We start from the raw sequence: 14,992 nt of genomic DNA on the forward strand, positions 1-14,992 counted from the left end.
GGGATTTTATCAAATTTTAGCCCAATTTAAAAAAAAATGCAAGATTTACCCCTTGGGATTTTATCAAATTTTAGCCCAATTTCGACAAAGATGCAAGGTTTACCCCTGGGGATTTTATCAAATTTAAGCCCAATTTCGACAAAGATGCAAGGTTTTCCCCCCTGGGGGTTTTATCAAATTTAAGCCCAATTTCGACAAAGATGCAAGGTTTACCCCTTGGGATATAATCAAATATTAGCCCAATGTCGACAAAGAAGCAAGGTTTACCCCTCGGAATTTTATAAATATTTAGCCCAATTTCGACAAAAATGCAAAGTTTACCCCTTGGGATTTTATCAAATTTGTGTGATAAACTTTGGGTAAATTTTGCATCTTTGTCGAAATTGTTCTAAAATTTGATAAAATAACAATGGGTAAACCTTGCATCTTTGTCGAAATTTTGATAAAATTTGATTAAATCCCAATGGGTAAACCTTGCAATTTTGTGAAGTTGGGCTAATATTTCATTAATCGGATAAAATCCCATTGCAGCTTTTTGTAAAAAAAAAAAAAAACAACCTTGCATCTTTGTCGAAATTGGGCAAAAAATTTATAAAATCCGAAGGGGGTAAACCTTGCATCTTTAAAGAAATTGGGCTAAAATTTGATAAAATAAAAATTTGTCTAACATTATTGATAAAATCCCAAGGGGTAAACCTTGCATCTTTGTCGAAATTGGGCTAAAATTTGATAAAATCCCAAGGGCCAAACCTTGCATTTTTGTCGAAATTGTGCTAACATGATTGATTAATTTTGATAAAATCCCAAGGAGCAAACTTTGCATTTTTGTCGAAATTTGGCTAAAATTTGATAAAATCCCAAGGGCCAAACCTTGCATTTTTGTCGAAATTGTGCTAACATGATTGATTAATTTTGATAAAATCCCCAGGGGCAAACCTTGCATCTTTGTCGAAATTGGGCTAAAATTTGATAAAATCCCAAGGAGTAAACCCTGCATCTTTGTCGAAATTGAGCTAAAATTTAATTGATCGGATAAAATCCCCTTGCAACTTTTTGTAACAATAAAATTAATTAAATGGCTAAGATTTTACAAATAAAGGGGAATACGGGGTAAGTGTTGCAAGTTTTCAGCATCATTTTTTCTCTCTCTCCGATTTGCCTAACTTTCAGTGGCATAAAAACCATTGATACTTAGAAGACAGTTGCTGAGTTGCAGGTGCTTGGGTGGGGCTTGTTTGGAAACTCAATTTAATCAGAGAAACAATGTTCAACTCCTCGCACTCCATTAAGACTCCCCTCAAATACCAGCCGAATTGGTAAAGAAACAATTCGCCGACACTTAAAAAAAAATCTGTCCATTTGTTTCAGCTGTGAAATGTTTATATTGGCTTTGCCTAAAAATAGGCGGAAATGAAATATTAACACAATAAATAGTCAATATCTTAAAAATAGTTTTAAATTAAAACAAATTTGTCCAGAAAGTTAGTTAGAGTGAAGACCAGGCATTCAGGGGACTCAAAGTCTGATCGAAACCAGCGTGGTGATCACCCATTAGAACCCTTAAGGGATGGCTAGTCCCGGCCCCTCCTTTACTTTCCGACCCGGAATAATCATCCTACCCTAATTTGGGGAGAGACATGACGGACCCCAATCACTTACTGGTGCTAGCAGTAAAAGTCATGTCCCTTTGGTACGGGGCGGGATTCGAACCGGGTCTCCCAGCTCTGGAACGCACGCAAGCGAACGATCCAGTGCACTGTGTCGCCACAGTGCCCGTTGGTGTTAGGAGGTGATTTTAAACACTACTTAAATAATGCATTGTTATGACTGCTTAGTAAAAGAAAAAGATCGGCAGTAGTGGGATTCGAACCCGGGTCAGTAGCATCCTAAGCCCACCTCTTACAGCAAAGGCTACTGGTTCTCTTAGCACAAATGAGAGATAATGGGTTGTTATGCATAAGAGTGGTTCTGACTTTATTCGTCAGAATTTAAGACGAGTGAACAGCGCTCTCCCCGAAACCGTAATGTTCGTTTAAGGTTTATCTTTTTCATGGTTTCATCAAGTGATCATCCGGAAAACTGGGGAGAAAATCACAGGTATTGTGTTTTTGTCTAAAGCGTTAGTCAATTACAAAAGAGCCTGTCTATTATATAGGAGCTGAATGACGGTTTCGACCAGACTTCGAGTCCCCGGAATGCCTGGTCTTCACTCTAATTAACTTTCTGCACAAATTTGTTTTAACCTAAAACTATTTTTCTTAAGATATTGATTATTTATTGTGTTATTGTTTCATTTCCGCCTATTTTTAGGCAAAGCGGATATAAACATTTCACAGCTGAAAACAAATGGAAATATTGTTTTTTTAAATGTCGGCGAAGTACTTCTTCACCAAGTCACCTGGGGTTTGAGGGGAGGCTTAATGGAGTGCGAGAAGCTAAACATTCTTTCTCTGAGTCATCTACCTTGTAAACTTATATCCGTATGCCTTAAAGATGAAGAACACAAATTGAATGTCCAACCAAGCCCCATGTCCCAAGCACCCGTTACTGAGCAACTGTCTTCTTAATATCAAGGGCTTTCATGTCACTGAATTGTAAGCAAACGGAGAGAGAGAAAAGTGATGCTGAAAACTTGCAAGACTTACTCCCTATTCCCCTTTGTTTATAAAATATTTTTATTAATTTTTTTGTTACAAAAATTGCAAGGGGATCTTATCCGATTCCAGCCCAATTTCATCATAAAATGCAATGCTTACCCTAAGGAGTCTATCGCATTATTTTGTCCATTTTCAAAAATTTATCAAATTTTAGCCCAATTTCGACAAAATTGCAAGGCTTTTTTACCCCTCAGTCTTTTATCAGATTTGTTTTTCTTAAAATTTAAGCCCTATTTTGAAAAAAATGCAAATCTTACCCCTTGGGATTTTTTTTCAAATTTAAGCCCAAAATTTGTCAAAATTGCAAAGTTTACCCCTTTGGGATTTTATTAAGATTGAGCCTAATCTTGACAAAAATGCAAGGATTTCATCGAATATTGACCCAATTTTGACCAAATTGCGAGTTTTACCGCCTTGGATTTTATCAGATTTTAGCCTAATTTTTACAAAAAGGAGACGTTTTCCACTTGAGATTTTTTCAAATCTTAGCCCAATTTTGACCCAACTGCAAGGCTTACCCCTTGGGATTTCTTCATATCTTAGCCCAATTTTGACAAAAATGCGACGTTTTTCGCTTCGGTTTTTATCAAATTTTTGCCCAATTTGACAAAAATGCAAGAAAACTAAAGGAGGGCCGGGACTAGCCATCCCTTAAGGGTTCTAATGGGTGATCACCACGCTGGTTTCGATCAGACTTCGAGTCCCCTGAATGCCTGGTCTTTACTCTAACTAACTTTCTGCACAATTAATTTGTTTCAATTTGTATATCAGCTTTTAAAGATATTGACTATTTATTGTTTGAAATTTTCATTTCCGCTTATGCTTATAGGCAAAGCGTATAAAAACAAATTCATGACTGAATCAAAATGGAAAGAATAAAAATGAAAAATATGTTGTCAAACTGTTTTTTTTTTCACCAAATTCACTGGTGTTTTATGGGAGATGAGCTAAACATTTAGTCATCTACCTTGTAAACTTATACCCGTAATTCAATTTCCAACCAAGCCCCATGTACCAAGCACCTGCCACACAGCAACCACTGTCTGCTGAACATGAACTTTAGGCACATCGAAGAAAATAAATGCCACGTAGCATGTGCTAACAACGTACCTAGACGTTGCAACCAAGCAGGCTGCAGGGTTCATTGTTCATGACCTTGTTTTCATAACATTATTATAACGATGCTATGTAGTTGAACTATGCAGTTTAGGCTGCGAGACCTTCACACTCTCTGTGCATATACAGCCATTCGGACGCACACAAATCAAATACTGTCTATATAAATTTGCTCAAATCGGTGCAAGGGGTACGCAATAATGGCTACCACAGATGAGTCTGCGTCTGATTTTTCAACCCGCGTTACCCAGCAGCTTGTTGGTGGTATAGCAGGTATGGGTGTAGCCATAGGAATGGAGACGGGACTGTTTGAGATGATGATCGCAATGGGAGAGAGCAAGAAAACCAGCCAGGAGATTGCGGACTTGGCTAACATGAAAGAAAGGTGAGCTTGAAGGTCAGGAGTCGTAGATTGTTATATTTAATTTTGTTGGCGTAATGCTGATTTATAGCCCAATAATTGTCAACTCAGTGAGGGGTTGATTTCACAAAGAGTTTAGCACTATAGTCCTAACCTAGGACGACTGTAGTATCCAAGGAGATATTAAAAACTTGAGGCTATAGTCAAACAGAATATCCTTCCATGTATCTGAAAACTAACATTTTCAGGTGGTCCCTTAAACAAAAATCCTGCGAACGAATTTTGACACATTATGTTGTTTCAAGCCGCACATTACACAAAAACTGAAAGACGGGTCAATGTCGTGTTTTGCAACTTAACTTACTACTAATCCTTAACAGTTTCCCCTTGACTGAAAATTTGTTGTTTTAAAATCTGTAAAAAAACAATTAGTTTAAAGTTAAATCTACATTTGCGTCTAAAATCGGTGTGAAGTATCGGAACAAGCAAAATACTTAATGGTTTTAGGTTTGTGTTTCATTTTGGTTTGAGATGCAAACCCGGGTTCCCTTGCACCTTTATTGTGATCAAGGCGTTTAAAATCCACATTGCTTTAAAAGCAGTGGGCATTCGGCAGAAAACCGGTTCCCTCTGAAATAACGTAGTTTTCGAGAAAGAAGTAGTTTTCCCTAAATTAATTGATTTCGAGACCTCAGAGTTAGATTTTGGAAGTCTCGAAATCAAGCATCTGAAAGCACACAACTTCGTGTGACAAGGTGTTTTTTTCTTTCATTATTATCTCGCAACTTCGATGACCAATTGAGCTCAACTTTTCACAGGTTTGTTATTTTATGCACACCAAATATGTTGAAATACACCAAGTGAGAAGATTGGTCTTTGTTGACAACTACCAATAGTGTCAAGTGCTTTTAATATATTACCAAAATATTCCACATCAAATACAAGTCAGATTTTATTTTTAAGTAGTAATGTCACGGATTCTTATTTTATTTTTTTTAATTTTTTTTTCAGATATGTAAGGGAATGGTTGGGGTGTATGGCCGCTGCGAACATCGTCAACTTTGACCCCACAGAGGGGACGTTTTGGCTGCCGTCCCACCGATCAAATATTATGGATTTGAAAGCTCTTGCTATGACTGCACCCGTACTGCAAGGAGGATTCTTCCAAGTTGCCGACTGCTTCAGAAAGGATGGACCTAGAGGTGAAAACAATGCTTTTTGTTTGAAGCCATTGGACACTTTCGGTAAAAGTATTGTCCAGAGGCCCACACTTATTATATCACAACTGATATATAAAATGACAAACCTGTGAAAATGTAGGCTCAATCGGTCATCGGAGTCGGGAGAAAATAACGGGAAACCCCACCCTTGTTTCCGCACGTTTCGCCGTGTCATGACATGTGTTTAAAATAAATCCGTAATTCTCGACTACGAGAATTGATAATTGTTTTAATGTTTTCTCAAAAAGTAAAGCATTTCATGGAATTATATTTCAAGAGAAGTCTTTCACCATTACCTTCTGTAAACCCTGTAACTTGTTTGTAAATCTGTGAACTTTTTTTTTGTTTCTGTGCCGAAAGTGTATAATGGCTTTAAGGGTGCACCCCACTAGCTGAGGAGAAAACAAAGCGTCAAGTTCCATGCTTCTCCTCATTGAACCCAAGTCTCAACACTCATGGGGTGACAGGTCTTTTTTTTCAGCTGCGCCACACATCTGGAACTCTCTACAACTTAATCTTAGATCTTGTCTTTGTACCACAACATTCAAATCTCTTTTCAAAATTTATCTCATTCAAAGGTTATGTAAGTACTAATTTTGTTGTGTTTTTTCTTTTCTTTACTGCGCCTTGAACACCCAGCAGGGTGGATAGGTACCCACTAAGTATTGCTATTGTTATAAATTTGTTGTAGGCCGTCAAATTATTCCAGGTTGAGCTCAACTGGTCGTCGAAGTTGCGAGATAATAATGAATGGAAAACCACCCTAGTCAAACGAAGTTGTGTGCTTTAAGATACTTGACTTCGAGACCTCAAAATCTAATTCTGATGTATCGAAATCAAATTCGTGGAAAATTACTTCTTTCTCGAAAATTATACGTTACTTCAGAGGGAGCCGTTTCTCACAATGTGTTATACTATCAACAGCTCCCCATTACTCGTTACCAAGTAAGGTTTTATGCTAGTAATTATTTTGAGTAATTACAAGTGAGTGTCCACTGCCTTTTAAGTTCAAGAGTCAACAAATAATTGTACCTTTAATGTAAAAAGCTGTGAGAGTTCTATCTCAGACACCCGTCATTTGGCTATTGTTTGTGTTGTCCACCCAATTATAGTCCCAGTGTAATTTATTTTCCAATCTTACATGTGTTTTAACAGACTTTAATAAGTATCGGGTAGGACATTTTTAATCTGACTGTTACTTTTATTACTTTTCTTCTGTTTCTCTTGTCCGTCTTATTATTTTTGTATAACAAAATTAAGAGGGGAGATTTATTTTGACTATCAAAGTAATAATATTTTTCTGTCGTTATTCTTGTGTATCTGTCTACATTGTCCCTACAGGAGTTGCTTATGGGAAGTATCCCAAGTTTGATGAGCTGATGGCTATGACACAGGGAGTATTCTTCCAGGACCATCTTATTCAAGAGTTTATTCCATCCATGCCCCATCTGCACCAACAGCTACGTAAGTATGGTGCTGATGACACAACAAGCATTATCAGTTCATCGGATTAAAACAAATTAGCACATTTTTCACAATGACAAAATGTATAGCTTCAAACAGTTTTTAAAACAAATAGGGGTAACTTGGGCTGAAAATATCCAGATGAACCTAATGCACAATCTGAGTGGCGAATGGATTGACTATGGGGACATAGGCCCTTTTCGAAACCACGGCTTCAGCCCTTGATTCATCTTAGGCTAGCTTTGCCCGCACAATTTGTGCGTGCTTTGCGTATACTTACTCGGGGCTTCAGACGAGGAGCCTGAAGCCGAATCCAAAGCCGAAGCCTTTGGTTTTGAAAAGGGCACCAGTCATGCATACGATCGTGAGTAGGAGGGGGTGGGCAACTGGAATAATTTGAGTGATGGATCTGTATTTATTTCTATGAAAATTCTTGTTGAAGCCTCTTTAGCATATATGGACAAGGTAAGATGACAATACAGACATTTTAGTTTTAGATGTAAGCAGGAATACTCAAAGATTTATTACAGCGAGAACAAACGAAGTCAGGTAGAGACTGAAAAACACATTCCACGTCTGGGCCTCTGGTGGGATTCGAACCGGGGTCATAGAGGTGGAAGTCGAGGCAGGACACCACCACGCCAAACTGACTTCCTTAAAGTCGTATCATGTCAGAGCCAGTTGAGAATGATACGGCGTGTATTGTCTTTATGAACCCATATTTCTTCTTTACAATCGCAGAGAATGGAATTGTGGTGTTGGACATCGGGTGCTGCGAAGGTGTGTCCACGACCACCATGGCCAAGGAGTTCCCCAAGAGTCACTTTCACGGCTTGGACCTATCCCAGCCGGCGCTCGCCACAGCTCGAGACACAGCATCCGCGATGGGTCTCTCCAATGTCGAGTTCGTCCATGCCGATATCTCGCTCATGCCGCCTGACTGGACGGACAAGTTCGACTATCTCTTCATGAACTTCGTTCTTCACGACCTGGCCTACACTGCAAAGGCTCTTCAGGATATGTACCGGGTACTCAAACCAGGGGGCACCCTCTCTGTGGTAGAGACCACGGCACACGGCAAACTCAAAGATAATCTGGCGGTGCCAGATCGCGACAGCGTGGTCGTCGACTACATGTATAGTTTGATGAACTGTATGCCGACATCACTCTACCACGAAGGTGGGGCGGGACTTGGGTCCATGTGGGGCAGGGAGAATGTTCGTGTGGCACTCGAGGAAGCCGAGTTTCAAGTCATTTCCATGACCGATGTACCGTCCGAATCCGGTTTACACTTCATGTGCCAAAAAGCCACCAACGCCTGAAACTGCAACATGACAGACAACAATGGCTTATAACTGCTTTGTAAATATTTTCTTTCTCAATGTTTGGTTAAGCTTTAACAAGAGGGAGGAAGGGGGAAGTTCTAAGAGGAAGGGGGAAGTTCTAAGCTAGTCTAGGAGCTTAGCTTGCCGTAAAAAAAAGAAAAAAAGTTTTGAGTTAATTTTTGGGGTATTATAATTGACCAAGTAGCCATTTCTGTGTAGCAAGTCAACGTCGATGACATCAATGACAACGGTTGACACAGGCGACGGTTGTACAGTCGGTCCTTCCACGGCAGAACAGCCCAACTCGAAAAATGACATTTTGAGAAAAACAAGTACCTGTCGGAGAGGAGCTATTTTTCCATAAAATGGGATGAAAGTGTAAAAAGAGGCCAAGATTGGACAGGTTAAACTTTGAAATAGAAAAAGAATATCACCCTAAATGTTACCAAGAAATGATCGTAATGTGAGAAACCCATAGGGCTATATAAAGCTCATTGGAGAAACCAAGCCCGGTTCATACTTCCTGAGAATGCAAAGCGAAATTTGGTGACGCAACAATTGGTACGCGCTCCCTTTTCCCTATATGTGACGCAGTGAAATTCGCTTCGCACGAAGCCTTCGCAGGAAGTATGAACCTGGCTTTGTACCTTTACCATGGATGGGCCGAGCTGCTTAATGCACAACAGTATAAGCACAGCAAAGGTTTGCTTAAAGGACGAATAGGGTTTTTGATCCCTTCGAATATTTTAATCATATTTAAATGTATATACAATCAAACTAACCCGTGAAAATTTGCTTTCAAAAGGTGGTCTCGTTTTTGAGATCCGAGTGAATAATGTCCATGCAGGAAGAGTACCCCCCCCCCCCCCCAAGAAAACAAACACACTCTTAGAAGCGTTACCGCAGTAGCCTTTCTTATTCAAATTTGTGGATAACAACAAAGATATTCTAAAGAATATTGACTGTTATGAGGGGCACAGTTAAAGTTATAGGCCCAAGGTGATGTCAAAACCATGACTATGCCCGAAGTGAAGCTGAGGGCATAACCATGGTTTTGACATCACCGAGGGCCTATAACGTTAACTGTGCTCCGAATAGTAAGCAGTCAATATTTAGTGTATATACTGAATAATATAGGTTATTCTAATTTGATTATCTCAGTTTTACATGTACACAAACAACCCTGACCACGTGGAAAGGTTGTCTGTGAAGAATGGTCGCAGTTCGTCCCGTGAAACAGAACGCTAGCGTACACAATGGACGCGTGTCAGTGTTAATAAAGCGTATAAATAAACAGTGATAATTGAATCAACAAGCTGATGTTTAAATTTTCATATTAATAATAATATTGATATGAGGGTTAAAAAATAAAAATCTCCAAAAATATTTAAAAATGATAAGCCTCTGTATTTTTTTCCAGAATGCCCAGCAAAATATAAATGTCCAAATAAAATTTTTTTCAGTCACATGATTTGATCATCATGAAGTGTGAATTGAAATAGTGTTTGATGAAACTTTTTCGGTGGCCAATATTTTTATATGGCCTCAACATTATGACATATTTTTTGTACCTTGTAGAAATGCCTAAAATACCAAACTGTTTGCATTTACAAGTGCAAATAGCCAGTGGAGCCTTATGTGTTTCTAAGTTTTGTCAAGAGAGAGGAGACTCTTTGCTTGGCAAATAAAACCACACAATTTGTATCTAGGGACTGTTTACATCGCGCACAGAGAGGTAAAAGATTTGCCACGATTTTAGGGACACCTCGAAAACGGGACCTCCTACGATATACACGAGGTATTTAAAGCCTTTAATTTCCATATCCTCAGTACTTCGAAATGAAACTTGTTTCGCAAAAATGCAATATTCCATCCAAAGATGCTAAAGTTCTTACCACGTAATAAACTGATTTCACCACTTGAAAATAAATATTGCGTATCGCCGTTGACTATTATAAACGTCCACTTATTTTTAGCTTATTGATTCCACAATCGAGGTCATATAAGAACGATCGTGTGTAAAATTAATGCTGTCCTTAAAGGCACTATACCTTTGGTAATTGTCAAACACCAGCCTTCTCACTTTGTGTATCTCAAAATATTATGCACAAAATAACAAACCTGTGGAAATTTGAACTCATTTGGTCGTCGAAATCGCAAAACTATAATGAAAGAAAAACTACCCTTGTCGTCACACGAAGTTGTGTGCTTTCATATGCTTGATTTCGAGACCGGGCGCGTAGGGTCTCGAAATCAATTAAAAAAATGTAATGATAATTTACTTATTTCTCAAAAACTACGTTACTTCAGAGGGAGCTGTTTCTCACAATCTTTTATACTATCGACAGCTCTCCATCGCTCGTGACCGACTAAGATTATAGGCTAACAATTATTTTGAGTAATTACCAATAGTGTCAAGTGCCTTTTATGAAAAGCTGCATTATAGTCATGATGGTATGCTTCTGTGCAGCCACTTCCATCGTTGTGGTAATGAAATGTATCAACCCAGCCAGACTTGTCTCGAGCGACGAGACTCGAGCGACGAGAGTACATTTTTGTTCGTGTATCAACTACTACAGGTTCAAATCTCAGCACTGAGTTCTGACTCTGTGTTGGAATAGTTGTAGGGACCGCCCCCTTGTAAGATAAAAATATAAGTAGTTTATTTTCACCCCCCTAAAAATTTAAGAGCCTTCACACTAACCCACCAGTTTATCAACAGCCTAATGCTGGACCCCCCAGTGAGGAACAGCAGGTAGGGGAGTGATGTGGTTTTGTGTGTGGCCCACAGCCAGTCATATTCTGGATGACTGTGAGTGAGGAGACACAATAAAATTATGATCACTCCATAACTGGCTGTTTCATCCTTATTTTCAGGTATGTGGATTTCTATTATACTTTAATTAAAAGTTCACAGTACATAGCTCAGTTTAGCATCATTTAAGTCATTTTAATCTAATAGTAAAAGAGATATGTCTATTCAAATTTGTTCCAAGACTTTCACTTTAGGTCCATTGTTTTAAGCCCTATAGGTTTTGCTAAAAAGGTGGTCTAGAAAGTTCCATTGAGTAATAGTTTTCTAAAGTTAATGTTTTGTTCCCTATTGATATTTTGATTAATTGATTTGGGTATGTGAAACCCCATAGATGATTGATTTAGGCTAAATTTGTGTTCATTGACTTTTCCATTTACTTCCAATTGGTGAGGAAAAGTCATGATAAGTTTTGTAGATAAATACACTTTGGTAGTATCCATTGACTATAGCCACATACATGTATGGGTATAGCTAGGGCACACTTTGAGTCCACCCGCATTGGGTAATGCACAGGCTGGACAAGGGCTAGATATAGTCTGAGTGGCACCACAACAGATGGTTTGGTAATCAGTGCTATGCCCTAAGGCTATGGTCAGGGTAGGCCAGAGAGGTTTCCATAGGAACAGGCTGGCCAAGGACAAGTGGGTTTTCTTATGTTTTTCTTAATCTATCCAATTCTTTGTTTTTCTTTAGTCAAACCACCTTATGTTTTTCTTTGTGTCGGTTTATGACCAACAGTAGCAAAACTGAGAGTGTTTACATGATATGTGCTGCAGAGCTTGTGTGAATGATTGTTTATCACAACAAGTGGAGTCAAGTTGTTTTGACTTACATAAAGGTGTTTCCCCAAACTGTCTTGTAGATTAGAGTTTTAAGTTGTAGATAGCTTTTGTATTGGGTTTAAGTTGTTATAATGTAGTTATAAGTTATATTCTGGATGACTGTGAGTGAGGAGACACAATAAAATTATGATCACTCCATAACTGGCTGTTTCATCCTTATTTTCAGAACCCTCCCGCCCCCTTCGCCTGGGCCCGGGGTCTACATTTGGCGATCTTGCCAGGACAGGTGCATTTGGTAAAAGCAACAAGCCAAACTAAATGGTGTGCGCCTGTTCTGGGACCACGAACTGCAGATGAAGAGAAACACGACACTCCCTTGTTAGCCAGTTGTCCTTCCCAGGTTCGAGATGACCACCCTTGATGAAATCCACAGCATAGTCCACGCCCTGCTGCAATCGGCAACGAGAGAGGACCTGCTACAGGTATGTGCTTTGGCCGAAATCGAGGGTGAGGGCAAGACCACCCATGCCCTCCTCCGCCAAGTCCGGAGGTATCTCTGTAGTGATGAAGTTGAAAAGAGTGAAGATGAAGGCTTTTCAGTTTTGCAGCAGATGGTGAAAACTCTGAAAGCAACCCCTAGCCCTGATCCTACAGAGATGCCCTCCAACAGCCAGCAGAGTGCATCAACGACCACAGCAGCGGTGACAACTGGACCAATCTTTCGGCGAGAATATAAGATCTTTGGACAGATCGGAGATGTGGGTCAGAAGGACAAAATTACCTTTTTGTCTCTGATGCACCAGATTGAGGCCGGTTTAGCTAAAGGCTACAAGGAGAGAGAGGTGGTAGAAGGAGTGATTCGTGCGATTAATCCAGCATCACGCCTGAGGAGCTACCTCGAAGGAAAACCGACGCTTACACTCGTAGATGTCCGACGTGTCCTGAGATCACACTATCGAGAGAGCGATGCTACAGAGCTGTACTATCAGCTTTCCAGAGCACGCCAGGAAGTGAAGGAGACCCCCCAGGAATTCTTAATCCGAACCATGGACCTGCAGCAGAAAGTTCTATTTGTTTCGAAGGAGGTGACGGCAGGCCCAAAGTACGAAGCAGCACAGGTAAGGGCGATGTTCCTCCACTCACTGCAAACAGGGTTCCGTAGTGAAATAGTTCGCATCGACATGCGCCCTTATCTTCAAGACCCCACAGTCGTGGATGAGGAGCTGTTAGAAAAGCTTAACATAGCAGCCAGTCACGAGACAGAGCGGCAGCAAAAACTCCATTCATCAAAGCACGTCACAGTAAGCAGCCTTGCAAATAGTAGTGAATCCGAATCAGAGGCCCCAAAAACGCCCACCCCGAGCTTCCCAAAACCCAACCCCCTTGCTGAGGACGTACGAGAGCTGAAGACACAGGTCGCTGCTCTTGTCTGTGCCCTACAGACTAGAGGCAACATATCTGCTGACCAGACTCAGAGAAACCCTCGCCCTCGAGGCCCCGCCCGGAGATGGGGTTGTCAACGGTGTATAGAGCAAGGAGTAGGTGACCATTGCCGCCACTGCTTCAGATGCGGATCACCTGATCACCTCATTCGCCAGTGCACTTCGGGAAACGACAGCGGGTTACTGCCAAGGGACAAGCAGTAACCACACAAAGAACACCGTCCCAGCAACAGAAGGAAACCCCGAGCAGGAAGAAGACAGATGGAGAACGTGTATCTGCACAGATATGTGCGCACCTGACCCCACAGCAACGCCATAAGGTAAGCCGTCTCATCGGAAACAGATGTATGGTGCAATGCTGTATAAATGGGAAGTCGACAGAGGCTCTATGGGACACAGGGTCCCAGATTTCTCTTCTCCCTCGCTCGTGGATTCATCAAAACCTTCCGGATGTCTCTCTTCGTCCTATTCAGCAGTTGCTAGACGAAACTGCATTAGATGTAAGAGCTGCAAACTCGACCCCAATCCCCTTTGACGGCTGGATCGAAGCGCACTTTTCGCTGAGCAGAAGAGGAGAGGCAATATCCTTGCTGGTACCAATGCTAGTTACATCAGATGCTCTAGCTGAACCGATCATTGGTTACAATGTCATAGAGAGAATTTCGAAAGATCACGAGGGCGATATAAAGGGTGTCCTTCAAGAAGGATTTCCAAAGATGAAAGCTTCTTCAATCAAAGCGTTGGTGAATCTACTTCACAACTCAGGCAGTGACGACTTGTGCACAATCTGGCTGGGAAAGAAGGATGTAATGGTCCCAAGAGGTGCAACCAGGGAAGTCACCTGCACAGTAAGGACGGGACCAGTTTATGAGAACACCCCTGTTTTGTTCATCCCAAACCTCAGTACACCCTGGTCGGAGGAGTTAGAGATCGGCGAATGCTTAGTGACGTTGACAGCAGGTTCCACATCACGTATCAATGTGCCAGTGACTAACCAATCAAGTCGTGATGTTCCCCTAAGAAGCCATACCATGCTTGGTGTGCTCCAACAAGTAAGAGCAGTCATTCCCTGCTCAACTGAAGGTGATCCTCCTAGCGAGACTGTACCAACGCTCAGGGCACAAGTCAACACAGCCACTGCGACACCCCTCTCAAAATCCAAGGAGTGGGTCCCACCAATAGATCTGAGTCATCTGACAGACGAGCAGAGATTGGCTGCAGTGAAAATGCTCAAAGAGGAGGCAGGAGCTTTTGCAAAAGATGATGATGACATGGGTTCTATTAAGAATCTTCAGATGAACATCCAACTCCATGATAACAAACCAGTGCAGAAGAGTTACATCTCCGTGCCCCGACCCCTATACAAAGAAGTCAAGGAGTACCTTGAAGACCTTATCAAAAGAGGCTGGATAGCAAAGTCTTCATCACCCTATTCATCCCCTATAGTCTGTGTGAGGAAGAAAGACGGCAGCCTACGTCTCTGTATAGACTATAGGGAACTCAACAACAAAACCATACAAGACCGACAACCCATCCCCCGCATCCAAGACGTTCTTGATGGTTTAGGTGGAAACTCTTGGTTCTCAACTCTGGACCAGGGTAAAGCCTACCATCAGGGATTTATGTCTGATGAAAGCCGACCTCTGACAGCGTTTGTAACCCCATGGGGATTGTACGAGTGGCTAAGGATCCCATTTGGCCTCACCAACGCCCCCGCTGTATTCCAACGGTGTATGGAGACCTGCCTGGAGGGACTAACCGGTGAGATAGCGGTCATTTATCTTGACGACATACTAGTGTATGGATCATC

At 41.0% G+C, this 14,992-nt stretch overlaps 2 protein-coding genes across 2 annotated transcripts; both read left to right on the forward strand.

Annotated features, from left to right (window-relative positions):
* The first annotated feature begins 3,841 nt into the window (after positions 1-3,841).
* Positions 3,842-9,010, forward strand: LOC117296022. Its single transcript, XM_033778864.1, has 4 exons — positions 3,842-4,158; positions 5,146-5,336; positions 6,696-6,818; positions 7,560-9,010. Exons 1-4 carry the CDS (start codon positions 3,974-3,976, stop codon positions 8,138-8,140), a joined length of 1,080 nt encoding a protein of 359 aa, XP_033634755.1. The 5' UTR covers positions 3,842-3,973; the 3' UTR covers positions 8,141-9,010.
* A 1,761-nt stretch (positions 9,011-10,771) lies between these two features.
* On the forward strand, positions 10,772-13,386 carry LOC117295631. Its single transcript, XM_033778336.1, has 2 exons — positions 10,772-11,020; positions 11,967-13,386. Exon 2 carries the CDS (start codon positions 12,148-12,150, stop codon positions 13,384-13,386), a length of 1,239 nt encoding a protein of 412 aa, XP_033634227.1. The 5' UTR covers positions 10,772-11,020; positions 11,967-12,147.
* Positions 13,387-14,992: the final 1,606 nt, after the last annotated feature.

This window comes from Asterias rubens, chromosome 10 (genome assembly GCF_902459465.1).
Source record: "Asterias rubens chromosome 10, eAstRub1.3, whole genome shotgun sequence".
Classification (NCBI taxonomy): Eukaryota; Metazoa; Echinodermata; class Asteroidea; order Forcipulatida; family Asteriidae; genus Asterias; species Asterias rubens.